The sequence below is a fragment of the Meles meles genome, chromosome 8 (genome assembly GCF_922984935.1).
Source record: "Meles meles chromosome 8, mMelMel3.1 paternal haplotype, whole genome shotgun sequence".
NCBI lineage: Eukaryota > Metazoa > Chordata > Mammalia > Carnivora > Mustelidae > Meles > Meles meles.
Genome location: NC_060073.1, coordinates 99,180,010 through 99,207,079, shown reverse-complemented (window position 1 = coordinate 99,207,079; position 27,070 = coordinate 99,180,010). Strand labels below are relative to the sequence as shown.

At 46.3% G+C, this 27,070-nt stretch overlaps 1 protein-coding gene across 2 annotated transcripts; it reads right to left on the bottom strand.

Annotated features, from left to right (window-relative positions):
• Positions 1–10,334: 10,334 nt before the first annotated feature.
• On the bottom strand, positions 10,335–26,337 carry HEPACAM (hepatic and glial cell adhesion molecule). Of its 2 annotated transcripts, none has more exons than XM_046017893.1 (7): positions 25,871–26,337; positions 15,433–15,774; positions 14,424–14,705; positions 14,023–14,122; positions 13,255–13,484; positions 13,041–13,111; positions 10,335–12,512 (listed from the first exon to the last, which is right to left on the bottom strand). In XM_046017893.1, exons 1-7 carry the CDS (start codon positions 25,953–25,955, stop codon positions 12,210–12,212), a joined length of 1,413 nt encoding a protein of 470 aa, XP_045873849.1. In that variant the 5' UTR covers positions 25,956–26,337; the 3' UTR covers positions 10,335–12,209. The 2 variants fall into 2 exon arrangements, with proteins under 2 accessions (XP_045873849.1, XP_045873850.1); XM_046017894.1 differs by having other exon boundaries at positions 13,411–13,484; positions 25,871–26,334.
• Between the last annotated feature and the right edge of the window lie 733 nt (positions 26,338–27,070).

Here is a 27,070-nt window from a genome sequence, read left to right as displayed (position 1 = left end):
GGATTTCCTAAAGGCGACCTTCACACTGACGTAATTCCAAGCACAGCCTTCTGCCTCTATTTAAACCTTGATGCCAACCAATCCTGGTCCCTTGGCTCCAAGCGCTTCCCTTGCTGCAGTGGAATGGAGACCCAGTGGTGGTGTCTCAGGGCACCGCAGTGAGAAGCTGAGGGTAGAAAAAAAGAGGACCAAGGAAGCTCGGGGGAGGGAGGCAGGAGCATATCGTCATGCAGTCCACGTCCCCTAGGATAGAGGGGTGGGTAGGGCAGAAGATGGGAAGGTTTTAGGGGCTCCAGAGCAAGTTGGGAGGTGCCCACGGTGTGTTCCTACTTGGCTGGGAGACAAACAAAATAAGCTGTGGGAGACCTTGGGTCAGTTCCTTCACCCTTGCAACTCATAGGGTTTGTAATATTAGGAATAATAGTAAAAATCTCCACCTTGAGGGTTGGAGTAAGAATGAGATGCGATCCTGCATGAAATCACTTAGAACAGCGCCGAATGTACTCTCAGTGATGGGTAAGCCTTAGCCAATATTGTTATTTATTTATTTTTACGCACATGCCATCACCAAAACTATTCAAGCATCCTTGACAGGTATCTTTTTCAGGGTCTTTCCAGCCCTGCAGCCTGGAGGCAAGCCTTACAGTTTCTGAGCCTGCAATGTCGGTGCTCACCCTATCGCGCCTCCCTCCCCCCTCCCTGCCCCCTCCCCCAGAGAGACGCTGCTCTCCCCTCTCAGAGACCAGCTACTGTTTACAGGTCTCTTCCTCCCAAATCTGGAATCTCAGCCATTTCCTGGAGCTGTTCCCGGAAGGCCAAGGCCAGGCGCTGGGCCTCAACGGAAGAGTGTCCAGCCTTTGTTCCCCATTGTTCCTGGCCAGCTCCTCTGTGGGGCCCCTAACACAGCTGACTCCCTCCCTTCCTTTCCCTTCCCTGTCTGGCCTCAGCACCAGCCCCAGCCACAGCCCTAGGCCTCCTTCTCTCCTCCTCTTTCCCCTCAAATGCAGACCAACACTGATAAAGACAGTCAGAGCAAGAGAACACCCTAGTCTCTAGAAACTGGGCATTTCCAGCAGGTAAAGAGCAGACAGAGTTGAAAGCAGCATAGTGATAGAGCTGGAAGGTAGGAATTGGGGTTAGAGAGCAGCATCTGGTATTTCGGAAGTGCTATTTCAGAAGGGCAGTGACAAAGTCCGTGGCAGGAGCATAGGCATCTGTGTGCCCAGCAGAGTGGAGTGCGGTTTATGGGGTCAAGGATCTGGGAGGCCAGAGTGATGAAGGAGGTATTCATGTGGACGCCAAGGTCATCTAAGGACAAGACAAGGAAGGACGTTGTGGGACAGATGGATTTACTGTACCTACTGCCCACTTGGGATTTTTCTCGGGTCCAGAGCCCCCAAGTCCATCTGACCCCAGACTGCCTGCTGTCGGTCGTCTTTCTGTAGTCTCTTCTGCTTATCCATTGGACTTGGGGAGCCCAGCCAAGTTCTCCACTCATGATTTGAACCAACTGGATCGTACTCAAATCTCTACGACTCATAAAGATGGTATAGGCCGGTAAGTCTCACAGGAATTCAGACTCATGGCTAGCCCTATCCTCAGGTGCACAGCGGGCAGGGGTGCCCGTGCTGAACAGCAGGAATGGAGCACCAGAAGGAGGCTACAGCAGCCTGAGGAGCTGCCCCAACCCCACAGTCACATTCCCCATCCTTGGAGATCGCCTGCAGCGTTCGCCTCCATTCCCAGACTCTGAAGAGCCAAGTGCTAAGAATTGGGCTTTCCTAGGAGACACCAAGACTCTCCTCACTCAGTCCAAGCATCCAGGGTCCTCAGAGATCGTGGAGTGACGGCAAAGGGGACTTCCCAACAGTAAGGTGTGTCTGGATGGCTCCCAGGGATCACAGCGCTCATTTCCAGCAACCGTACCTCGCAGCATCTGTGTTGTCTCATTTCCACACATTAAGGAAGAGCCAACGACATGAGTCACGCGGATGAGGTTAGCCCATGGGGACTGTCTCCAGTTATTTCAAGGACACTCTGCTCTGGGGCCAGTGACCGGTTTACACAGAATCTTCCTTCACCTCCCAGTTTTAGAGTTTTGTGTTTTTGCGAGTAATTCTGTAGTTGCTTGTAAGAGGGAAGAGAAGAGAAGAGTTAAGTGTCCTCCTGAGGGACCCTCCAGGGCACATGGTTTCCCACCTTTGGCTCCTGGCTCCTATGTTCTCTGAAGATGCAGCCAGGACTCCTGCTGGGCAAGGGGGGAGGGCAAAATACATGAATTCGGGTGGGATTTGCAATTAGCCACACTTAGGCGTAGATCCTGGTTTGACCACTTACTGGCAGAGAGACCTTGAATAAGTCACATAACCTCTCTGAGCCCCACTTCCCTTACCTGTAAAATGTTTGTGTCAGGTTTATGGGGAGTGGATATGGAAGTGCTTAGAAAATACTAGATGTGTGTTAATTATCTCTTGTGTGTCCTAGGAATACCATACCTCCTCTCTGACCCACAGAGCCACAGCCAGCCCCAACTACCTGGAGGCACTCTTTTAGGTCTTGAGATCCTACTCTTTTGGTCTTCTGGTTTTGCTTTAATTTTTCTTCTTTGCTTATGTTGGTTTGGTCCCAATCTTCAAGTTCTCATTTTTGTTGCAGGACACCAATGGCTGGAGGGAATCTCAGTCAGGAGAGGAGACTGTAATGAATTTCTCTAAGCTGAGTGGGAAGGTTGCCCTGATGCTACCTCACTGCCAAAGCATCTGTTCCCTGGTTCCTGGACCCATGGGTGTCACGGGCAAGTTCAACATCCATGGGGGGTACTCACATCTAAAAATTTCAACCCTACAGTTTCTTGACCTTTGCAATATCAATGACTATGGGTCATCCTATACCAAACACTGGAGACTGGATCGAATGGAGATTTCCAAGGCTTTCAATTTTCATGTCCAAGAAGAAAAGGAGATCAGTTACTGTACTTTGTGTTCAACTAGTCAATGCCTTCCAGGACTTCAAAGACTACCAGGAGCATACTAGTTACTGAACACATGGGGTTTATCACTCCTTGCAGCTAAGGAAAGTGCACATCATGGGGAACTGTGCAGGGTCTCAGTGAGAGACACTTAGTTGCTCAATAAGACACTTAATAGGGTGTTAGAAAGAACCAATTACGGGATTTGGGCTTCTACTGGCTGCTATTGGGGAGGGTCCTATGAAGTGGAGCTTTGCTCTAAATTGGGTGCTGTCATGAATCAGGGACAAATCTATGATTCTTTGCAGAGGAGTGTCTTTGATTTCCTTGCTATGCAGTAGACCAAGTCATTCTTCTTCTTCTATTATGAACAGTGCTGCCCCTAACCTTCATTTTCTATGTCTCCTAGTGTAACTCTAAGTGTCTAAGAGTTTCTCTAGGGGATAGATAAATCTAGTAGTAGGATTTCTGGGCCTTGGGTCCTACAAATATTCAACTGCAGATGGTAACGATTGTTTTCCAAATCAGTTGGTTGTACCAATGTCCTTGAACCACATCCCCAGAACAGTTGGGAGACCTCTTAATTTTTGACAACCTAGCATGTAAAATAATATTTTATTATTGTCCCAATTTGCATTTGCCTGATTAAATAATAAAGCTGACCACTTTTTCTTTTTCTTTTTTTTTTCTAAAGATTTTATTTATTTATTTGACAGACAGAGATCACAAGTAGGCAGAGAGGCAGGCAGAGAGAGAGAGAGGAGGAAGCAGGCTCCCTGCCAAGCAGAGAGCCCGATGGGGGGCTCGATCCCAGGACCCTGGGATCATGACCTGAGCGAAAGGCAGAGGCTTTAACCCACTGAGCCACCCAGGCGCCCCAAAGCTGACCACGTTTTCAAGTGTTTACTCACCATTTGCATTTTCTCTTCTGGGAAGTATTTGTTTCTATCTTTGGCTCATTTTTTTTACTGCTTATTTGTCTTTTTCTCAATAACTTTCAGAAGTTTTATATAAGCTAGATAATTCTCTGTGGATTAGAGATGTTGCAAAAACAAGCTTGGCCTTCTATTTTCTCTTTCTTTATGGTGTAACAGATGTTCTTAATTTTACTGTAGATATATTTATTTTTATGCTTAGTGTATTCTTTCCATTTTTGGAGAAAAACTCTTTACACTAAAGCCAAAAAGACAGTCTCCCATATTTTCTTCTGAAAGTACAAAAATCTCACATTTAAGACTTTGACCTATCACTAATTGATTATTTTATATGGCTTATGTATATGTGTGCGTGTGTGTGTATACATATATATTTTCAGATAGTCGACAATACTCTCAGTACTACTTATTTAGTGACTTTCAGTGATTCCTTGCTACCCACCAAATGTCCATACATATGTAGCTTGTTTCATTGGCCTATTTATCTATCCCTGTGTGAACATTGTCTCAACTACTAGAGCTACCTAATAAATCTTGAAACCTGGAAGGGTGAGTCATTCTCCCCTTCTTTTTCAGAAGTGTCTTGGCTCTACTTAGGGCTTCAGCTTGTCAAGTTTCTTGCAGACCTCGTTGACCCGATTGAATATATAGGAAGAACTGACATTTTGTAACATTAAGTCTTCCTATTCATGAACACATATACCTCTCCCTTTATTTTGCTGTTCCTTCACACCTGTCTTTCTTTCTTTCTTTCCCTTTCCTTCTTTCTTTCTTTCAAGATTTTATGTATTTATTACAGACAGAGATCACAAGTAGGCAGAGAGGCAGGCAGAGAGCGTGGGAGGGTGAGAAGCAGGCTCCCTGCTGATCAGAGAGCCTGATGTGGGGCTCGATCCCAGGACCCCGAGATCATGACCTGAGCCGAAGACAAAGGCTTAACCCACTGAGCCACACAGGCACCCCTCCTTCACGTCTTTCAACAATGTATTAGATTTTGCTGCCCACATTTTGTTAAATGTGTTTTTAGCTGACTCGTTAAACAAGGACAGTTGCAGTACTCCCTACCATCCTGTACACTTATCCCTGAGCAATGCTTGTCACCCCTCCCCCGAAGAAGTAGAATCTTTTCCCCAAAAGCTCAACTGGCCTCGTAAATTGCTTTGACCAACGGAATACAGTGGAAGTGTTGAGATGTGTGGAACGTTCAGATCTAAGCCTCTAGAGGGCTTGCAGCTTCTACTCTTGACTTTTTTTTTTAATGTTCAGTTAGCCAGCGTCAGTTTTTGATGTAGTATTCGACGATTCCTTAGTCGCGTACATGCTCTTGACTTTTTGAAACACCGCTCCGAGGCTGCTACATGAAGAAGCTCGGTAGAGATGAACTATGTTACCTGAGTAACATACTCAGAGAGTAGTTACTCTCTGTAGCTAGACCTACTAGCCAACCACCCGTATCAATCAGCAGACATGTGGGTGAGGCCATCTTGGGCACCCAGATCCAGCTGGGGATAGCAGATGCTGTGGTCACACAAGTGACTCATGGCACCAGCAAGTGAATCACTCAGCAAGTCCAATGCAAATGACTGACACAAAGAATTACGATTGAATAAAATAGCTGCTCTTTTTTTTTTTAAGATTTTATTTATTTATTTGACACAGAGAGAGAGAGTGAAGGAGGGAATACAAGCAGAGAGAGTGGGAGAGGGAGAAGCAGGCTTCCCCCTGAGCAGGGAGCCTGAAGAGAGGCTCCATCCCAGGACCCTGGTTGGGATGATGACCTGAGCTGAAGGCAGACACTAAACGACTGAGCCATCCAGGTGCCCCAAATAGCCAAATAGCTGCCCTCTTTTTTTTTTCAAGATTTTATTCATTTATTTGACAGACAGAGATCACAAGTAGGCAGAGAGGTAAGCAGGGAGAGAGAGGAGGAAGAAGGCTCTCCTTGGAGCGGAGAGTCCGATGTGGGGCTCGATCCCAGAACCCTGGAATCATGACCTGAGCTGAAGGCAGAGGCTTTAACCCACTGAGCCACCCAGGTGCCCCAACTGTTCTTTTAAGTGACTCAGACTGAGATACCTTGACATTATGTCTCGTAGTTTGTCAGTTCTTTCAAGTTGTCTATGTAGGAAAGCATATAATCCAAATATGAAATTTTTGGTTTTTTATTTCCCTTCTTTATACTTTTTTCTTTTTTCCTGAGTTGCCAGGATCGTGTTGACTAGAGAGAGTGACCGTGGGTCTCTTTGTTTCCTTCTTCACTTAGAAGGAATTCTTCTAATGTTTCCCCATTAAGAATGAGGGCTGGAGCACCCGGGTGCCTCTCTGCTCAGCGGGGAGCCTGCTTCCCCTTTTCTCTCTGCCTGCCTCTCCGCCTATTTGTGATCTCTCTCTCTGTGTCAAATAAATAAATAAAATCTTTAAAAAAAAACAAAGAATGAGGGTTGCTGTTGGTGTTTTGTAGACACTATTAATCGGATTTCAAAAGTGTCCTTTTTTTTTAAAGTGTCCTTTTATTTCTAGTTTGTTAAGAGCTTTTGATCATGATTAAGCATTAAATTCTACAAGGTTTTCCTTGGCATCTATTGAGATGTTAATGGCATCTATTTCCTTGGCATCTATTGAATCTGTTAATGTGAGGAATAACATCTATGAATTTTCCATTTTTTTAAAGATGTATTTATTTATTTGAGAGGGGGAAAGAGCAGGAGCAGAGGGAGGGGCAGAAGGAGAGTGAGGGGGGAGCGTACTCCCTGTTGACTGGAGAGTCTCTTCATGGGTCTCTTCTCCAGTCCATGAAGGGTTCTTCATGGGCCTCGACCTCAGGACCCTGAGATCACGACGAGAGCCAAAACCAATAGTTGACTTAATAGTTGGCTTAACTGCCTGAGCCACCCAGGCATTCTGTGAATTTTCTATTTTTAAATTTTTCTTGCATTCTTGGTATTTACCCAAAGGAGTTGAAAACTTAAGTCCACACAAAAATCTGCACACAGATGCTTGCAGCAGCTTTATTCCTAATTGTCAAAACTTGGAAGTAACCCAGATGTCCTTCAGTAAGTGAATGGATAAACCATGGTTTATCAGGGAAGTGCAAATCAAAATCACAATAACATACCACCTCATATCAGTTAGAATGGGTATATATCTGAAGGAATTGAAATCCAGATCTCATTAAGATACCTCCGATCCTGGGCACCTGGGTGACTCAGTGGATTAAAGCCTCAGGTCATGATCTCAGGGTCCTGGGATGGAGCCCTGCATGGGGCTCTCTGCTCAGCGGGGAGCCTGCTTCCTCCTCTCTCTCTGCCTGCTTATCTGCCCACTTGTGATCTCAGTCTGTCAAATAAATAAATAAAATCTTGAAAAAAGAAAAAGAAACCTATGTTCACTGCAGCATTATTCACAATAGCCAAGATACAGAAACAACCTGGATGGATAAGAAAAGTGTGATAACATATATATGTATCTCACATATTTTGAGGTTAGTTGGATACACACAATTCAATTTTAATTTTTTTGGTGAAATAAGTCTTTTAATAATTGTAGTTACTCTCTGTAGCAGACACCACTGAGATTCCACGTACAATTCTTCAGAAGTTACCTCTAGCTGAGGGCTGCTTTCTGTTTGGGGGACCAAATCTGGACACATGCAGGGCAAGCTAGAAACACTAGGCGCTAAGGCTCACAATGCATGGAGATCTGGCTGATCAATACCCCAGTTGCCTTGTCTCTCAGTTGGGATTACCCCGAGATATGTTGATCTAAAATCTGATTTCAACACTGCTCTCCCAGGGTCCCCCACAGTACTGAGCTCCAGTTTCCCACAGTTTTAACTGGTTTCATAACATATCCTTTACTGACTTTGATTGCTTTCCTGATCTACTTCCTTACACTCTACTGGTGTTTCCTGAAATAAATTATTTGCACTCAAATTCAAGGCACCTCACTTAGTCCTAATATTAAAAGAGGCAATCTATTTAATTGGGATACTTTGGGGAGTCAAAGGCCATACTGGTTGTTGCTAGGATAACAGGAGTAAGCCAGGACTGTCTCGGGCAAACAGGATGTAAGATCATCTCACTAATTAGGCTTCTTGTCCCGAAGTCCATTTGTCTTGTGGTTATGGTTAATAGTTATCCCAGCTTCCTCTTGCTTGCTGTTTGCCTGGTATACCTTTTTCCATTACTTTATTCTCAACTTTTGCAAATCTTTGTATTGGTTGTATTTCATTTAAATAACATATGGCTGGATTATCAAAAATATAACCCAACAGATAGTACTTTAACTGACGAATTTAGGCGATTTACAATTTATTTTTAATTTTGTCTTGCTTCTACCATCTTATTTTTGACTTTCAATGGTTTCACTTTTCCTGTGTTAGTTTTTTCTTTTTTCTTGGCTTAAAAAAATTGAGTTTGTGTTTGTTTCTTTATTCTTTTTTCCCTTTTTATTGTTTTGGGATTTAAACCTATTCTCTCATTCTATTCTTTTAGTGCTTACCCTGGTAAGGTTCCCTTGATTATTTAATAAAATCTGAAGTTACTATCTTAAACCACCTCCCCTCTGCAAAGAATTCAAGAATCTTGCCATAGTTTCATTCGGATAATATCCTTCCCAATTTATATGCTATCATCTTCCTGTATTTTATTTTGTTGGGTTTTAGAAAGTACAAATTAGATACTATTACCATCATTTTATGAGGCACTATTATAGATTTGCCTACGTGTTTACCCACCGCTCTTTTTTGTATCTCAAATCTTGCTTTTCCCTCTTCCCAAAATATGCCCTTTAGGAATTCTTATAGTGTTGATAGTAAACTGTAGTTTTTGTTCATCGGATAATACTTTTATTTTATCCCCATATTTAGAAGATTGCTTGGCCAGGTACAATAATCTGGGTTAGTAGTTATTTGTGTCTATTATTTTAAAGATACACTCCACTTTCTAGTGATTTTTATTATTGTGTGAACATGCCAGACCCCTCTTTCTCTCTCTGGATGCTTTTTAACATTTTCTCTTTGTCTTTGGTATACTCTGCTTTTACTATATTTTGCGTAAAAGTGGAAATTTTAAAATTTATGTTGTGTGTGTTAATAACCTTCCTTTACCTGTATATTTACATTTATCATGAGTTCTACAAAAACTTCAGTCATTACTCTTAAAATATTGTCCCTCTTCCGTGTATCTATTCTCCCCTTTGAGCTTTTGATAACATACATGCTAGATCTGTTCATTCTGCGTGCCTTATCCTTTACACGTTTTTTTCATATTTTTCATCTTCTTCTTGGTCTGTGCCTTGCTCGGAGACATTTCTTCAGCCCCATCTTCCAATTGAACTAACTCTCTTCAACTCTACTTAATGTGCTGTTTAATTTTCTCATTTGCCTTTTTATTTCTGGAAGTTCCATTTTTATTTGTAATAGTTCTATTTTGTTCCTGTTCCGCTTTGGTCACTTTCGACAGTCCCTTGTTGCTGGTTTATTTCTACAATTTTGTCTTTCATCTCTTCAAACATTTCATAGTTATTTTATATTCTATTGTGATAATTTCCATTATCACAGGGCGTTTGGGGATCTAAATTTACTGCTGCTTCTATCGGCTGACTCTCACTCATGGTAATTTGTTTCCTTCTATGTTTAGCGGCCTTTCGTGGTCATACCTGGTTGATCTTAATCTTTGAAAATTTTAGGGGATGCCTTTTTCCAGGGAGGATTTGCATTTTTATTTTGGGAGCTTGGGACTCCCTTCTGGGATACCAACGTAATCCAGGAGTCTCAGGCTCAGCTCCCCCACCCTGCCACTAACCGAAGCCTAGTCTTCCATTACTATGCTAAAATAAACATTTGCTCCTGGATAATCCACATTTTATGAGTGCTAAGTAGTCTAGACTCACCTTATACTTGCAAGCTTTTATACAGGCTGCTCCTTTCCCCTGGAATATGTGTCCTTTCATCCTGTTTCCTCATCTGATTGATGAATCTCTCTAAGACTAAATTCAAGCCTGTTCTCCAAGACACTTTCGCCGGCAACCCCTAATTTAGTTTAGATGATGCTCTTACAAGCTCTCAGGACCTGCTCCAGTGACTTCAGTCATGGCATTTTCCACACTGTATTGTAATAACCTGCTTACTCACCTGTCTTCCTCCATGGGACTGTCTTCTGGCTAAGGGTCATGGCATAGTTACACTGTTTCCCCAGTGTCTCACAAAGGGCCTAGTCCAAGGTAGATCAACACATTGGTTGAATAAATGAGGGAGCACCGGAATGAATGAATGAGTGAATGGGTGAGTGAGTGCTGATTTTGGAGTGGACAACTTGGGATTTGCAAAGAGGGTGAAGGATGATAAAAGAAGACAAGAAGCAAAAGGAAAAGGGAAATGACTAGCATTTTTAAGCTCCTTGTTTTGTTCTCCTTGCTTAAGTGCAATAAAGTTGTCCTTTCATTTCATCAAAAGTTTATTGAACATCCAGTATGTGCTGGGCACTCTGCTAGATGCTGGTAATACAAAGATGAAGATCAAAACAAAACAAAACAAAAACAAAACCGCTTCCTTACTTACCTCCCCACCCCCGGATTTAAGGCAGATTTGGCTTGAGCCTGGGAAGCTGCCCCTCAGGGATTCAGCCCCAGGCCATGGGGTACAGCATGCTCTCCTCTCCCGCTCACTTCAACCCTGCCTCCCATCGGAGAACAGCCTGGACACCTTCTCCAAGCTCTGCATCTCCCACCTGCCTGAGCAACTTTCCCCTGCAGGCAGGATCTCATTCTGGATGAAGAACCCAAAGTTAGGGGAGCAGTTCTGGCTAAGAAGGGAAAGCTGCAAAGGCACCTGCTCGGTGAGCCTGGAGAAGTGCACGGGGACAGGTAGCTGGGAGGGGCATGCTGTTGAGGTAAGGGTGAAGGGGGCCAATTAGAAATGTTGTTGCCCTTGCGGCTGGAGCAAAACTTGCTCCAGTGTGGAGTGGTGGGGGACAGGGGTGTTTCTCTGTAGGATGGTGGAGAATCAGGGCTGGAGCTCTGGAATTTGGGGAGAGGCCAGGGATGCAAGGACCCCTACAGGCATCAGGGACGGGAGGTTAGAACAGAGAGGCCCTCTTCTCTTACAGCTTTTTAATTGTCCTCACTGCTCACACAGTAGATTACTGTGTCTCCTGCAAACTGTTCAAGAGGCAATGACATGGGCATGGCTTGGTGACGCAGGGGCCTAAACTCTCTGTAATTCTATGCTTGTGTGATTAGGGAGTCTGCCCTTGTCCTATCTCCTGGGATCTAAGTATCCTGGAACAGGGCAGGTGGGAAGCTGGAGGCCAAGCATTGGAGCTTGTCTCCTTACCATTCCCGGGCAGCAGTAAGCCTCCTCCTCCTCCCCTTCCCTACCATCATTCTGTAGACTGGAACCTTATTCTCTAGAGCTAAAGGAAGCCCAGGGACCTTTCCCAAGGATATTGATTGTTTGAAAGGCTTGTTTTGTAAGGAAGCTAGGGAGAAGGTATAGGCGTGAGGGTTTCAAAAAATTTTTTCCTTCACTTAATCTAGCTTTCTGGGTCACGGGAGTGAGAACCTCCTTCTTTCTCTGTAGGAATAGAGAAGGAAAGAATGCTTGGTAGCCATTGACAGAGGCTTTGGGAGGAGGCCAAGCACGGGAGGCTTGAATCCTTTGCCCTTGCTAGGGCGCAGGTCAGGGGTCAAAGGAATGAATTTGACTCCTGCCTCACCAACTGTTATGACCCAGGTACCAGATGCCCAAAGCAGGGTGCAATAAGGCACTGCCTTCACAATAATTCCCCGGATGCTCATAACTGTCCTCCGTGCACCCACTAACCGGCAAGTTTAGGACAGCTGTTCCTTCTGGGTGAGTGACATCTCTAATCCGAGCTTGCCAAGAAAGTGTCCCGGGAACAGGCGTTTGCTCCGAGGGGAGGAAGGTGGGTAGGAGCACAGAGCTCCGTAGGAGGAAGGGCACAGGAGAGTCATGGGGGTTAGGTTACTGATGTTAGTTTCCATAAGACCCTTGGGGGATTGGGCCAGAAATTTAATAATCTATATGGTCCTAAAAGGGCACAGCCCATACCCACTGAGAACACAGCCGTTGGACCAGGAGCAAACGCGACCCGGTTTCACCACTTGAGACACTCCTGGCTGCCCCACTGCGTCCCCATGCCTAGGCTGGCCCCCACGCGAGACCCCCGCGTCCTGGCGGGGACCTCCCCTGGCTCCTGGCGGCAGCGGTCGCGCCCCTCCCCAGCTTTCCCTGGGCACCCGCCTCTTTGCAGGGCGTGCCCCCACCCCGGGGGTGCCGAGGAGGCTCAGGCGCTGATCTCCACCGGGCTGGCCTCGTCTTGCTCGCGGATCAGGTGCACGCCCGCAGTCCGCAGTGTGCGCGAGGCGCTGCGCGAGCGGCCGGGCGAGCTCGGGGCCCGGGGTGGCGACGTGTGCGTCCGGCCGGTGGCGGGGGAGCGCACCGGGGAGCGCGGGTAACGGCGGGTCGAGCGGATGGGCAGCCCCGGTGAGCGGCCGGGTACTCCCGGCGACACGGAGTAGCCGGGCGGGCCAGGCTCAGTGGTGCTCCGAGGCTCCGGGGCGGGGTTCTCCTCCGGCTCCGGGGAGTCCTGCAAGGACAAGCGCCGCCAGGGTGAGCGCCCCGTCGGGGGCCCTGGGCATATGGAACTGAAGGAGCAGGGTTCCCTCCACCCTCCCACCCCGTGCAAGGCGACAGAGGTCTGGTTTTTCTGGCCATACAGAGCCTTCGTGGTGCCTGGCAGGTAAAAGGTGCTCGGTAAATGCTGACATGCATTAACGTGAGTGCTCTGTGCCTAGTCTCCTCTTCCCACTTTTCTGGCCCAGCCTGAGACAGACTCCGTTGCAGAACAGTGAGGGAATCACCAGAGTTGGAATCCAGAGACCTTGACCTTAAATCTAGATTTGCCACTTAATGTGTATTTACTTGTTTGATCCTGGGCAAGTCATTTCACCTCTGTCAGCTTTATTTTTCTAAGCCCTAAAGGGCAGGTGACACAAATATTTCCCAGGGTTCCTCGGAGTGCTATAAAGAGAAAGCGGTTCCGCGCGGCTATGGCACACCGGAACGCGGTAGGGCTCACTGTGGGTTTGTGGGGCACCAATCCAAGTGTGCTCACCTTGTCTTTCAGGATGTACAGAGCCATGGGGTTCTTCCGCTCCTGCTCGCCGCCCCGGGGGAGGGTATCCGCTGCGCAGAGCGAAGAGTGGGGGTGGCTGGCGCCGTACAGGACCCTTTCCACCAGCCAGCACCTACACTCTTCGCTCCCCGAGGGGCCGGTCAAGGCCCCGCCACAACCTCCACCAAAGGATCCAGAATACCTGGGGTCCTACCTTGGCTGCACGGCTCCCTGCTCTGCAGTCTTCGTGCACTTGGTGGAGGAAGGGGCCCTGCACAGCTGGCTTCCTTGCGGCCCACTTCTGCCTTTTCCCAGCAGCCCACTGATCTGAGTGACGATGGGATGGGTGAGTGGGTGGCTGGGAGCTCACCTTCTGGTTTCAGACGGTCGTCGTTCTGGTCCATATATTCCAGGGAGCTCTGCTTCTCCAGCTTCCTCTTCTTCCTGCAAATCAACCCAGCAGCCTCTGAACGAACTGTTGAGTGTGAGCAGGGGAGGGTCTGAGGTGCAGGGTCACAAGAGGAATCTGGTGGCCATAAGAGAGGCCTTGTAACAGGAGGATGGGCTGGGTGCGGCGGGAGTGCCAACAGTCCGTGAGCTTTGGAATGAGTCGCCTCTAGGTTTGGGTCCCGAGTCCGTGGCTGGCATCGCGGGCAAGTCCCTGAACCTGTCTGAGTCTCAGTGTTATTATCTGTAAACTGCGGATAATCATACTTAAAACGCAGTTCATTAACCACAACCACCATGCCCCGCCCTTAAAGGGTGCCCTAAGGGAAACCATTGTTGGGGGGGTACTGTTGGGGGTTGTGAGCCCAGAATGTAGTTCCATTCGCAGCACGTGCAAGGCTAAGAGGGATCTCCGGGGAAGAGGTGCAGGGCCCTGGGGGTTGGGCATTTAAGAGACTAAGAGAGAAGCCTAGAGCGTGGGGTGGGGATGGATGGAAGGATTAGGGCGCTCAGGGTGTGGAACTTGAAGAATTACCCAGACTTTTTGGAGGGTTTCCAGCAGGCACAGACTGTCACCAAGGTCACAAGGAGGAAGATGCCTCCTGTGGACAAGATGATGTAGAGGGAGCTTCTTCCTGGGGAGAGAGAGAGAGGTCGAGAGGTGGGAGAGAGTTCAGAGGGGAACAAGTCTGGTGAGGAAAGCTCCTGCGCAGGAAGGAAGCAAAAAGGATCCCCATGTGGCATGGCTGGCCTATGGCCGGCAGAGCAGAGCCGGCTGAGCCCAGTTCCCACTGGTTGCTGGCCTCCCTGGAGAGCTGGCCCATCCCTGCCTCTCTCTCCCCATCTAGGGGCCCTCTGTCTGGGCTGTCCTCAGTCCCTCACAGCGCCGGCCTCTCGGGATTTGGAGTTCCGAGGGCCAGAAGACAGGACACTCACTGTACACAGTGATCTTGATGGGCAGGCTGCGGCCCTCGCTGATGGGGTTCTCCACCACACAGCTGTACAGGTCATCGTCCTCCATGAGCACGCGGGTGATGGTGAGCACCTTGTGGTCAGGGGACAGGAGCATCCTCGAGTCATTGAGGAGGGGTTTGCCATCCTTCAGCCAGGTGTAGCTGGGCTTGGTGCCATTCTCGTGCGAGCAGTTCATGGTGAAGGCCTCGCTGAGCTCCAGCACAGTGGTGGACGCCACCAACACCTGTGGCCTGGAAATGGGCACTGAGTCCCAGGGGTGGGGGAGCCTGTGAGCTGGGGCCAAACAGCATCTCCCCTCCGCTTTGTAACTCCCCGCCTTCCAACACGTTGCAACTCGATTTGTGGTCTGAGAGGCCCCTCAGGGATCATCAGTCCAATCTTTCCCCATAATCCACCCATTCATTCATTCATTCATTCATTCATTCCTTTACCGATTATTTGTTGAGCACATACTAAGCACAGAGGGTATAATGCTGAATAAGACAGCCACGGTCCCTGCCCTCACAGACCTTCCCTTCCTTCTTCTCAAATGCCTTTTCAAGATGTCTTGAAACCGGCCCAGTCTGGAACATATTTCAGTTGGGCTAAACCTAGGTTCCAAACGTCTGGGTTCCAATATCGGCTCTATCACATGCTAGCTGTGTGACCTTGGGCAAGTTAGTCAACCTCTTCGTGCCTCAGTTTCTGTATCTACAAAATGGGGGAAGTTATATTAACTATGCCTACATCATTATCAACATTAAATGAGTCAAGATATGCAAAACACTTAGACTAGTTTCTGGCCCACAGTAAGCACTCCGTGTGCATTAGCTGTGTCCTGTCTGCCAAAAAACTCTGATGCCCGACTGTCTCACTCTCAGCTCCCAAGTGGCTTCTGTGTTGGTATGTCCGGGATCTGGCTAGTGTACTGGGCAAACCCTGCCCGAATCTCAGGACCAGTCCCATCTCCATCCCTGTCAGAGCACGTTACCATCCACAGTGAGGTTGATGGTCTTCTCCCCGGTGAACGTGTCATCCGTGATGGAGATCTCAACCTCATAGGTGCCCTCGTCGGCCAGCTGCAGGTCACTGAGAAGCAGGGAGCCATTTTCGAAGAGGCGGATGCGGTCTCGGTAGTCAGGCCGTAAGGTGCCAATGACCTCTGTGCCAATGGACTGTACCACGGTTACTGGCTTGTCCCGCTTCAGCTGCCACTTCACTACGGGCTTGTCACTGCTCGTGCTGCTGTACTGCACGGAGAGCAGGGCTGACTTCCCCACCGTGCCATGGATCAGGCGCACCGGGCTGGTGATGTTCACCCCCTCCAGCGGCTCTGTGGATGGACACCCATGGGGAGAAGGCAGTATCAGACCCTTGGCTCCCGACCCCTCTCCATCCTTTATGTCCTCAGTTGTCTTCATGCCTCACCCTCTGGGCTCCTCACACCCTCAGTCCTTCCTTCCTACTCCTGATGCCATCTCCTCGCCCACGATAGCTCTGGGTCCCCTCTGATCCTCCATCTCCCCTCACAGCCATCCCACTGCCCTCAGTCCTTCTTCTCGCCGGCCCTCTGCCTCTGGTGGTTTTCTCCAGCACCTTTCTCTTGAGGAAGACCTCCAACTAACCCACACACTATGTGCTCCATTCACAGAAACATTTATTGAGAACTTCCCATGTGCCAAGTACTGTTCTATGTCCTGCGGATGTATCAATGAGCAAAACAAACATAGACCTCAGGGTGAGTTTGTCAGATTTGCTTCTTGATTGGGGATTGGGAAAGTAGGGAATGGAGAAGTGTGGAATCAGAGATTCATAGGGAAGGGAGTGTGTCACAAGACAGTGCCAATAAAGGGGAAGTTTAGAGGCCCTTCTTCATTCATACCGAGGGTCTCCTCTTTCCTTGCCCCAGTGGCAAGGAACACTTTACTAGGCCTGCCCAGGGCTAAACAGTTCTTCAGCTGAGTAGTTGGTTTTGGAAATACACCCAGGCTCCAGCCCAACAGGCAACTCCTATAGAACAGGGATTTGGGATGGGCAGAACAAAGAGTTTGGAATCAGAAGTCCTTGTAAGATTGGACTCCACCACCTTCAGGCAGTGGCAAGCCATCGTTCCAGGCTTCTTTCTTCTCATTTAGAAAATCAGGATACAAGCAACAACAAGAACTGCCTCAACAGGTTCACAATGGAAAAGCACAACACATACATCACTTGCTGCCGTGTAGTGGAGAGAACACAAGAGTGAGCACCAGAGACTTGGGCCCTTATTGTTGACTTAGGACCTAGGAGAAGTCACTTCTCTGTTTGGGACTCAGCTAGGTAAAATAAGTGGCAAGCTTGATGTTACAACCATTTGTTCCAGCCCTGCCATTCTGGGATTTTGCCATCGTGTCCAATGGTTACCCCATCTAGAGTTGGATCTCATATTTCAGAAATCTTGTAGGGGGGTTTGGGGCCTGAACTGATGCCATTCATTGGTGTAACATGGCCTTGTAGAACATTACGACCTCCCAAAGGAAGGTCTTTTGGAGAGGACGTCAGTGGGGAGCAGGGCTGAGTTTAGCTAAACAGACATTTACTTACAGGTCAGGTTCTCAGTCCCTCTGTACCCTCAGCTGCTCTCTCTGATGGTCCCTGCCTCTGAAGTTCCCGTCTCTTTCTCCCACTCTCCCACTCTGCTACTATTTTTTAAATTTGGGGAAGTTAAGTTGTACCTTTCTCTTCTTTATTCTTCTCCTTGAGCTCAAAGGACTCAGTCCAAACCAGGAGGGAATTAAACTAAAAGGTGAGTTGTGGAGATCAAAGCAAATGTAATAAACCTATTCAGTCCATTTTTGGAACAAGCTCTTTGTTAAGGAGTGAGCTCATCACCTTTGGAAGGAGTCGAGGAAAGGCCCATTGCTGTTCTTTTACTTCTTTGTGCCTCAGTTTCCTCCTCTGTATAAGGAGGTTGTGGGCCCAGATGATCACAAGGGGCCTTCTCAACTCTGGCATTCCATGATCCCTTACCTGCCAGGTATGTTAGAATCATAAAACCTTAAGAATGGAAGAGTCTATTTGAATGATTAAAGCTGCCATAGGTATGACTATGATATGCCTTTTTTAAAAAAGACTCATTTATTTATATGAGAGAGAGAGAGCGCACAAGGGAGCAAGGGAGGGGCAGAGGTAGAGAATCTCAAGCAGACTCCCCCCTGAGCATGGAACCAGTGCAGGGCTGGATCTCATGACCCGAGCTGAAACCAAGAGTCAGTTGCTTAACCAACTGAGTCACCCAGAGACCCATAGGCTTGTTATCAAGAGGAGTCTTGATTTGGGGGAGGTAGATGGACAAAATCAAATATTTTCAAGTATTTTTTATTAAAAGATTTTTTTTCCCATAAAAGCATGTATAAAAATGAAAACAAAATCTAGTTCTGGCTCAAAGATTTGGTAGAAGAGATGGTGGGGACCAGACTCCTGTCCTCCCCAATAATTTGGGACACTACTAGGAATCTCTCTGGCTCTGTATATCAGACTGAAATCCTTTGATCACATAATACTTCAAATTTCTTCCAGCTCTCAGTTTCTGTGATTGTTTAGGTGGGATTTCCTCCCTAGCCACTGCAAGGTCCCAGGCTTGGCTTGATTTAGAAAAACAAGTTTTCAGAGTTCCCTTAATAGGCAAATAGACTTTGGTATGTGGGACTTGAGGTGGCCCTGGGAAAAGTCATTGAGTTTCATTAAAGGCCATGGTGGTGACGAGTAAATGGTTGGGGAACCTCTGTTCAGGACGCAGTTGGAAGCAGTGGGGTGTGCGTGCATGAGGGTTGTATATGCAGAACCGTCCTGCATCAAACTTTGAGGGTTCTCATTTCCTCCATCCAGGAGGCTGGGAAGTGACAGTCCCAGATCCAAGGAGAAGTGGAAGGGATTCCCCCCCCCCACCTTCGCTCTTCTCTGGCCCTCCCTTGAGCTTCCCCTGTGTCCTGTCTCTCCTATCCTGTACAAGGTCCTAATGGTCCTTTTGTGATGTCTTCCCAACTCAGGTCAGTTCTTTTTGTCAGTTTTTTTTTAAAGGATTTTTTTTTAAGATTTTATTTGTTTATTTGACAGACAGAGATTACAAGTAGGCAGAGAGACAGACAAAGAGAGAGGGAAGCAGGCTCCCCGCTGAGTAGAAAGCCTGATGCAGGGCTTAATCCCAGGACCCTGGGACCATGACTCGAGCCGAAGGCAGAGGCTTTAACCCACTGAGCCACCCAGGCACCCCTCTTTTTGTCAGTTTAATTTTGATTCTTCTGCATAAAAACATTGGAAAAGCTACGGCATATGGATTGCCTTAGGCTTCACCTTCCTCTAGGTGGGCACCCTTCTCATGTGCAGTAACATGGGTATGACCACGAGTTGCAGGGATGTATGTACACATGTTAAGAAATGAATGGAGCAGTCTTTCCGAGAAGTTAACAAAGAGAGTATTTTGCTGAGCAAACACTGTTTCCAAAAACTCTAGCCAAAATTAGAGTTGGTATTAAGTTCAGGGTTCTACAACTTTCAAGGGACACAGAGAACTGGGACAGGGGCCAAAGCAGGACACAGAAATGAGGAAATGGCTGTAACAACTATGATCCACAGTGGAAATAAAAGGGGCTAGGGCTATTCAACCTTGAGAAGTGATTAACTTAATCATGGTCCTTGAGTCTCTGAGGCATCATTACGTAGAAAGTCTCTGTTCCCACTGGAGGCCGAACAAAAGGAAATTGACATCACAGCAAGATTTACCTGTCAACTTAAACTGTGCCATACTGATAGGTGGCCTCTCTGAAGGAGGGTTTTGTCCAGCAGTGACAACCTAGGAATGTTAAGCTTTAAAATATGAGAATGTATATGCCAGTGGCCTTGGGTTCCCTTAAAGGATCTTCCTTTAAGGGAACCATCATCTATTCATTTTTCTATGCTTTCTATGCTTGGCACAGTTTTCCTTTTACCAGTATTTGCCTGAAATTTTCCTTTTAAAAGTGTCAGTGAGATGATACCAAACAGGTATTCTAGGATTTGGTCTTTATACACCTAATCCATACTCACTAGCACCATGGGCTGAAGTTATATTCTTCTTTATAGGTTTTTGTCTTGTTTGGGTTTGTCACCACAAGGAAGTCCCTCTGGCCATCACAGATACCCTTCTCTGGCCTTTCTCCAATTCTATTATTATTATTATTATTATTATTATTTTGAGGTGTAATGAGCAGAACTGCATACAAGAATCCAAAGGTGGCAAATGTTTATAGCACCAATGTCCTCAATAGCCAAAATATGGAAAGAACCTAGATGTCCATCAACAGATAAAGAAGATAGGGTATATATATACACACAACGGAATACTATGCAGCCATCAAAACCCTCCCAAATCATGCCATTTGCAATGATGTGGATGGAACTACAGAGTATTATGCTAAGCAAAATAAGTCAATCAGAGAAAGACAATTATCATATGATCTCTCCGATATGAGGAATTTAAGAGGCAAGGCATGCAGGTCGTGGCGGGGGGACAGGGAATGAAACAAGATGGGACCGGGGAAGGAGACAAACCATAAGAGACTCTTAATCTCAGGAGACGAACTGAGGGTTCCTGGGGGGTGGAGGGGATAGGGTGTCTGGGTTATGGACACTGGGGGATATGTGCTATGGTGAGTGCTGTGAATTGTGTAAGACAGATGATTCACAGACCTGCACCTCTGAATAAAATAATACATTATATGTTAATTTTAAAAAGGAGAAAAAAAAGAGAGAAGACAAGAAGAATCCAAGGATGGCACATAGCATGGTTTTCTAAAGAGAAAACACTTTGCTTTCTGCTTTTGGTTTTTAATGTTCTTCCTAGTGATCAATGCTCTTAGAATAATCCCCTTCTTGATTTGCCCTGTTCTATAGGTGCCCTACTGATTACATACTTGTTGAGGTTACTGTGTTGGGTTCTTCTCTTGGTATGCTGTTGAGACCTCCCAGGGCCGACAAGAGTGTGAACACATTTTAAGTGTCAGTCATTCAGGAACACCGGAGAAAGCCAGGAAACAGTAAGTGTGAAGAAGGCCCTTGGGATCCAGGAAGAGAGAGAGGTCTTTGTACCTTTCTATCTGTACTTTAAAGTGTATAGATGTCCAGCAATGTGTATATAGCTAATAGGTATTAAGATGGCACACAGAGATTTACCCTGTTTAGATCAGAACAAGCACTGTTGTTAAGCTGTCAATTCTCCAAAACTGACTTATAAACTTAATACAATACCAACCTAAACCTATGAGGTTAACCTTGTGATAGTGCACAAGACTAGACAAACAAATCAGTGGAATAGAACAGAGAGTCTAAAAATAAACTATGTGACCACTTGACTTATGACAAAGGTGATGCTTCAGCGCTCTGGGGGAAAGGATTCTTTCTGCAATAAATAGTGCCAGGCCATCTAGGAAAGAAATGAATCTTGATCCTTACCTCACACCCTATACAAATATCAATTCTATGTCGATTGTGGATCTAAATGGGAAAGGTAAAACAACATTAAAAAAAGAAAGGAAAACATAGGAGAATACCTCTGTGCCTTGAGAGCAGACAGATTTCTTAAGATACAAGAGTGGTACCCATAAAAGAAAGTGATACATGAACACAATAAAATTAAGAGATTCTCTCATCAGAAGACACCATTAAGAGAGTGAAAGGCAAAAAAAAAAAAAAAAAAAAGAGAGAGAGAGAGAGAGTTAAAGGCAAGCTGCAGGATGAGAGATATTTGCTAGGCATATTTCCTGTAAAGGACTTGTATCCGAAGCATATTTCTTAAACTACAAATCAATACTTTTTTTAAAATCCAGAAAACTTAGTAGAAAATGGGCAAAGGACTTAGAAGAGGTACTTCACAAAGAAGGATAACCAAATGGTTAATAATGATATGAAAAAGATACAACTTCATTAATAATAATAATGGAAAAGGAATTTTAAACCATAATTTGATACCACCTCATACTCACTAGGATGACTGCAATGAAAAAGAGAAGATACAATTGCTGGTGAAGATGTAGCATGTCTGGAGCCGCTGGTGGGAATGTGGATTGATCCAGTCAGTTTTGAAAATTGTTTGACCATATCTACTAAAGCTAAACACACACATATAACTCACCAGTTCGACTCCTAAGCATTTCCCCAAAGAAATGTGTACATCTGTTCACCAAAAGACCCATACTAGACTATCTTAACTGTCTTTTTTTTTTCTTAACTGTCTTGATAGAGCCTCAAACTAGAAACAACCAAAGCGTCTATCAAAGTTGAATAGATAAATAAACTGTGGTATATTCGTACAATGGAATACTATAAAGCACTGAGACCAAACAAATAATTTCAACAGCAATGCGAATGGATCTTATAGATTTGGTGTTCAGCAAAAGCAGCCAGATACAAAAGAATGCATGCATGTGATTCCATTTATACAAAGTTCAAAGACATGCAAAATTAATCTGTAATAGAAGTTAGGATACCACCGTAAACCTGGGGGAGGGCAAAAGTAACTGAAATAGAATGCACATGCTTCTGAAGTGCTGAAATGTTCTATTTCTTGATCTTGGAGGCTGGTTTCATGGGTTCATTCACATTTTAAAGGTACTTTAAACTGTATCCTTATGTTAAATGCATTTCTGTGCATAACTCTGTTAGAAGAAAAAGATAGGACCTACAATGTGGAGGTAATCTTAGGGCTAAAAGGATAGAAGCCAGGTAAGGGACTTCTTCCTCTTGGGTCCCTAGAGGATGGAATAGTTCTAGGATCCCAGAGAGTAAAATTTTGCCAATCACATTATCTAGATCTATGGCATGCCATGTTCATGTCTGTATGTCAGTATCCTAGCCTCTAGAAAAAACCTTGTTTGAATGTTTCTTGAATTGGACTGTGATCAGTTTAGGAAAGCCTCATTTGTCCATGTTAGGGACAAAGTATTAAGGACTGAGTGTTGGGCCCCTGGGTGTTTCAGTCATTAAGCATCTGCCTTTGGCTCAGGTCATGCATGATCCCAGAGTCCTGGGATCAAGGCCCACATTGGGCTCCCTGCTTGGCAGGAAGCCTGCTTCTCCCGCTCCCCTTGCTTGTGTTTCCTCTCTCACTGAGTCACTCTCTGTCAAATAAATAAAATCTTAAAAAAAAAAAAAAAAAAAGACTGAGTGTTTCTTGCCCCCTGTAAGTGTGGATGTTTAAAAACTACATTTCCCAGACTTCTTTGCAGTTAGCTATGGCCATGTGACCGACTTCCAGCCAATAGAACCAGTGGAATTAATAGGTACCACTTATATAGTTTAGAAAAACCTCTCTTCTGTTGGTTTTCCATTTTTGTTTTTTTAAATTATTTACCTGAAAGAAATGGAGAAAAATCTCAGGGTGAGAGGGTGACTACTGGAAACACATGTCAAAATTAATAGAGAGCTTTATCAACTTGGTCCCTGAGAACTTTCACGGAGCAGAGCTCTTCCTCATCCCAGGACTAGACTGGAACTGCATTGTCCTACTACACAGTAATATGTACTATTACATGGAACTTAAATTTTAGAACATATTTGTCACAGAAGATGGCATTTTCCTAACATAGTAAGCATGGCAGAAATTCCTTGTGGAATCTTAGCTCTTTATTGTTCTCTCAGCAATACCATGGCCCAAGCCTGCACTTACCTCTTACCCATTGTCGGTCATAACTAATATCCCATCAGCCTAATTTATATGCTGTGCTCTATTTACTGGCTTACATTTTCCCACACAGAAGATCCGTGGTCACCTTTTGTTTTTACCTGGTCACACTGATACTCAAGGTCTTTCTATAATTTTTTTCCTTACCATTTGATGACCTGAAAGAATTCTGGGGCAGCTGTGACTTGTATATTTCCCTGTGTACTTTGTATTCTTGATTCACTGCCCCCGTATTTCCAGCTCTGGCGGTTCCTTCCACTCATTGTAATTTCCACTGAGACCACTCTCACTAAAGCGAATACTTACCTCTGAATTGCCATCTCCAACAAACTCTTTTAGTTGTAATATAATAATAACAGTTGAGCTATAATTGGTTCTTGATATACTGGAACTCTTTGACACATCTGATGCTCATTCTCTAAAAAATTCCCAACTCCCCTAACTTTTTGGACACCACGGTCTTCTAGTTCCCCCTCTTTCTCTCTCACTGTTCCTTTTTGGCCTCCCCAGAGGGCCTTTTTCCCCCTCTACCTTCCACTACAAATCTTGGGGTTACTCAGTGTTCCATGTTCAGCCCATTTTCTCCTCCTAGGTGATATTATCCATTCTCATTGTTCTGGATTTCACCTATAAGCTGAGAGTTCCCTCATGACCTCCCTGCCCCCCCCACCTCACTTTAGGCTATTTCACAATTTCCCATAGATGTCTCATGGGCATGTCAACCTAAGTACGGACAGTACTCATGATCATACCCCCAACCCTGTCCCAGTGGTCACTTCAGGTTTCACACAGAAATCCTACCACCCTCTCTGGATCCTCCCACTTCCTGTCAATCACTAAGTCCTGACTTTTCCTCCAAAATATTGTCTCCATATGCCCTGTTCCCCCTATTTATTTATTTATTTGTTTGTTTGTTTGTTTGTTTGACAGAGAGAGATCACAGGTAGGCATTGAGGCAGGTAGAGAGAGAGGGGGAAGCAGGCTCCCCGCTGAACAGAGAGCCCGATTTGGGGCTCAATCTCAGGAACCTGGGATTATGACCTGAGCCGAAGACAGAGGCTTTAACCCACTGAGTCACCCAGGCACACACCCCTATTTTTATCTTAATTCCAGCTCATGTTATTTCTCTCTTGAACTATCACAATAGCCTTATTATCGGTTACATTGTGCCCCCCTGCAACTCCATATTGATATGTTGAAGTCCTAACGGTCAGTACCTCAAATGGGACCTTATTTGGCAATGGGGTTATTGCAGATGTAATAAGCTGAGATGAGGTCATACTGGAGGAAAATGGGCCCCTAATCTAGTATGACTCATGTTCTGATAAAAAATGGAGATTGGACGCAGACACAGGCATAGGGAGAATGTCCTGTGAAGAGAGAAGTTCTGCTGCTCAGGCCAGGAACTAACTAAAGCCAGCAGAGTGGCCTGGAACAGATCCTTCCTTAGCACCCTAAAGAGAATATGACCTTGACCTCAATCTTTTAGCCTGTAGAACTGTGAGACTAGACATTTCTGCTGTTTGAGCCACCCAGTGTGGGGTTCTTTGTCACAGCAGCCCTAGCAAACGGATACAAGCTTCCCTGCCTATCTTGTTTGCCTCCAGCTTCTTCCCCAATGCCTTGCAGCAGAACAAGCTCTCCAAAACACAAGTCATCCAAAACCCCCTCTCCCCCTTCACTGTTTACAGATTATGTCCCAGGTTCCTTAGTATGGTTTACAAGGCTCTTGCCAAATTCACATTTTCCTCTCCAGCTAAGCTGAGTGGCTGGGCTGCCCCCAAATGCGTGATGCCATTTCAAAATATTGACCTTTGCCTATTTCCCCAACTATAATGCCCGTTCCCACACCTATTTAGTATTCTCATCCTTTAACATTTAGTGCAGACATTCCCAGGACTCCTGCCCAGATATGCCTCCCCACCCCACCCCACCCCGCACCACGAGCACCAGCTTTGTGGATGGGGTAGGTGACCTCTCTCTGATTCTAGGCCTCCTCTGTGTATCAGACACATAGGAGTTTCTGCATTTTATGAGAATGATCTTTGCATCGGTTTCCCCAGCAAACTGTGAATTGCCAAGCTCTCCGGAGTAATGTGTGTGTGTGTGTGTATACACCCATGCCCGCACACACACATACACAGAAACACATCTATTTAAAGTAAGATCGGTTCTCTAAGGAGTTGGTAGGGGGCAGTACAGAAGGTAGGTGTCTATGGCACGGGGTGAGTTATGGATAGATTGGTGTGATTTCCAAAAACCAAAAACCAAAAGCCAAAAACCAAAAGTCTCATTATCTCCCAAACTTATTTCATCTCCCTTGCTGTTGTACACTCAGGGCAGCTGGGGTGGGGGCTGGGGAGGCACAAAATCCAGATCTCCCCCACCCCTCCAAGCCCCATCATGATCCCTTGGAAAGAACGCCGGACTAGCCCACGCCAACAAGACATCCCATAAGAAATGGCCCACTGCCCTCTGTCTAATGTACTGAATGCCGTGGGAGCTCCAAAGTCATGCCGCCTTTTGGGGGAGGGGCGCAGGGGCCGGGCGGGAGGCGCAGAGAATGAAGAAATACATTCAACACTAATGCCTGAATTGACTGAGATGCTTCCCACAATCGCTGAGCTCTCTCCCCTCCTCCCACCTTAAAGGCATTCTGAACTTCAGTCTCCCTCCCTCCCTTTTGCAAGTATCGGGCCCCCTCTCCAGACCCTCTCTTACTTTTCTGGTCTCCTACCTGTCTGGATCAGAAGAAGGTAGACAAAAGGAGTGAGGCTCAAGGCACTGAAGGCTCTGGATGGGGCTCCCCTTTCTCTCTTCATTTTGGGTGGCGTTCTCCAGCTCCGGCGCACACAATTAGCATGATTTCTCCACTCTGGGCACGTCCCTTTGTACCACTTGGAGTTTCTCTGCCCGAACACAACCCTGCCAACTTCCCTCTGAATACACAGAGCTCTGTGTATTGCTGGACTTGTTCTTTCCTCTCTTTCAAACCAGGCATTTTCTGTTTCAAAGCACTACATCCCCGGGTCGGAAGGGGGTATCTGCTTAGGATATAATCTTCAGTGCGGGTTCTCATCAGATGGGTCCCATCCGTTCTCTGCTGCTTGTGCTGAGCCCCACTACCTACCAGAGGGTGATGAGGATTGGGGCTCAGTGAGGGGACTGGCCTGGGACACACACTGAAATGGATCTTGTGTCCCAACCTCCCCTGTCTCCACCTCACACTCCGTGTTCTTGCGAAGGAGGGCGCGTGCCAGGGACAGACCTCCAATAAGCTCCAAAAAGGGAGGGAGAGGAGCTTTTAAAAAGCCCGGGGAAGGGGTGTCTGGGTGGCTCAGTGGGTTAAGCCTCTGCCTTCGGCTCAGGTCATGATCTCAGGGTCCTGGGATGGAGTCCCGCATCGGGCTCTCTGCTCAGCAGGGAGCCTGCTTCCCTCTCTCTCTCTCTATCTGCCTGCCTATCTACTTGTGATAGCTCTCTGTCAAATAAATAAATAAAATCTTTAAAAAAAAAAAAAAGCCTGGGGAAAGACAGACTCCAGAGAACTGCCGAAGAAATGGAAAATCCCTGTTCCTCCCCCAAGAGGAAGATTGGAAAATGGCTCAAATTCTCTTATTTTCCTACCTGTCCTCGTCCTGCCTGGCATTCTCTCTCCTATCACAGAACCACATAGATGCTGGGGACCTCTTTCCAGTAACCTCTTTCCAGGAACCACTCTGTTCACTCCCCTGCCTCCAGCCAATTTTCTAGAACGTGTCAGAACACAGATGAAGGTGATACTCTAACAGCCAGGATCCTGGTTCTGTTAGCAGCTTTGCTGCCTACTCATCTCCTCTTGTCTTGAGGATGTGATAAGGAGAAGCATCCTCGCTCCACCTGACCCCTGACCCCTGACTACTGTGTCCACACCTCTTCAGGAGGGCTGTCAATGGAA

What these genes read in the sequence shown, in the direction of transcription:
- HEPACAM (XM_046017893.1), bottom strand. Translation starts at nt 25,955, where the DNA reads ATGAAGAGAGAAAGGGGAGCCCCATCCAGAGCCTTCAGTGCCTTGAGC. An exon ending in CATCAACCTCACTGTGGATG is followed by an intron (nt 14,706 to 15,432) that starts GTAACGTGCTCT and finishes CCTGGGACTCAG; the next exon opens with TGCCCATTTCCAGGCCACAG. An exon ending in CAGGGAGCCGTGCAGCCAAG is followed by an intron (nt 13,112 to 13,254) that starts GTAGGACCCCAG and finishes CGCTCTGCGCAG; the next exon opens with CGGATACCCTCCCCCGGGGC.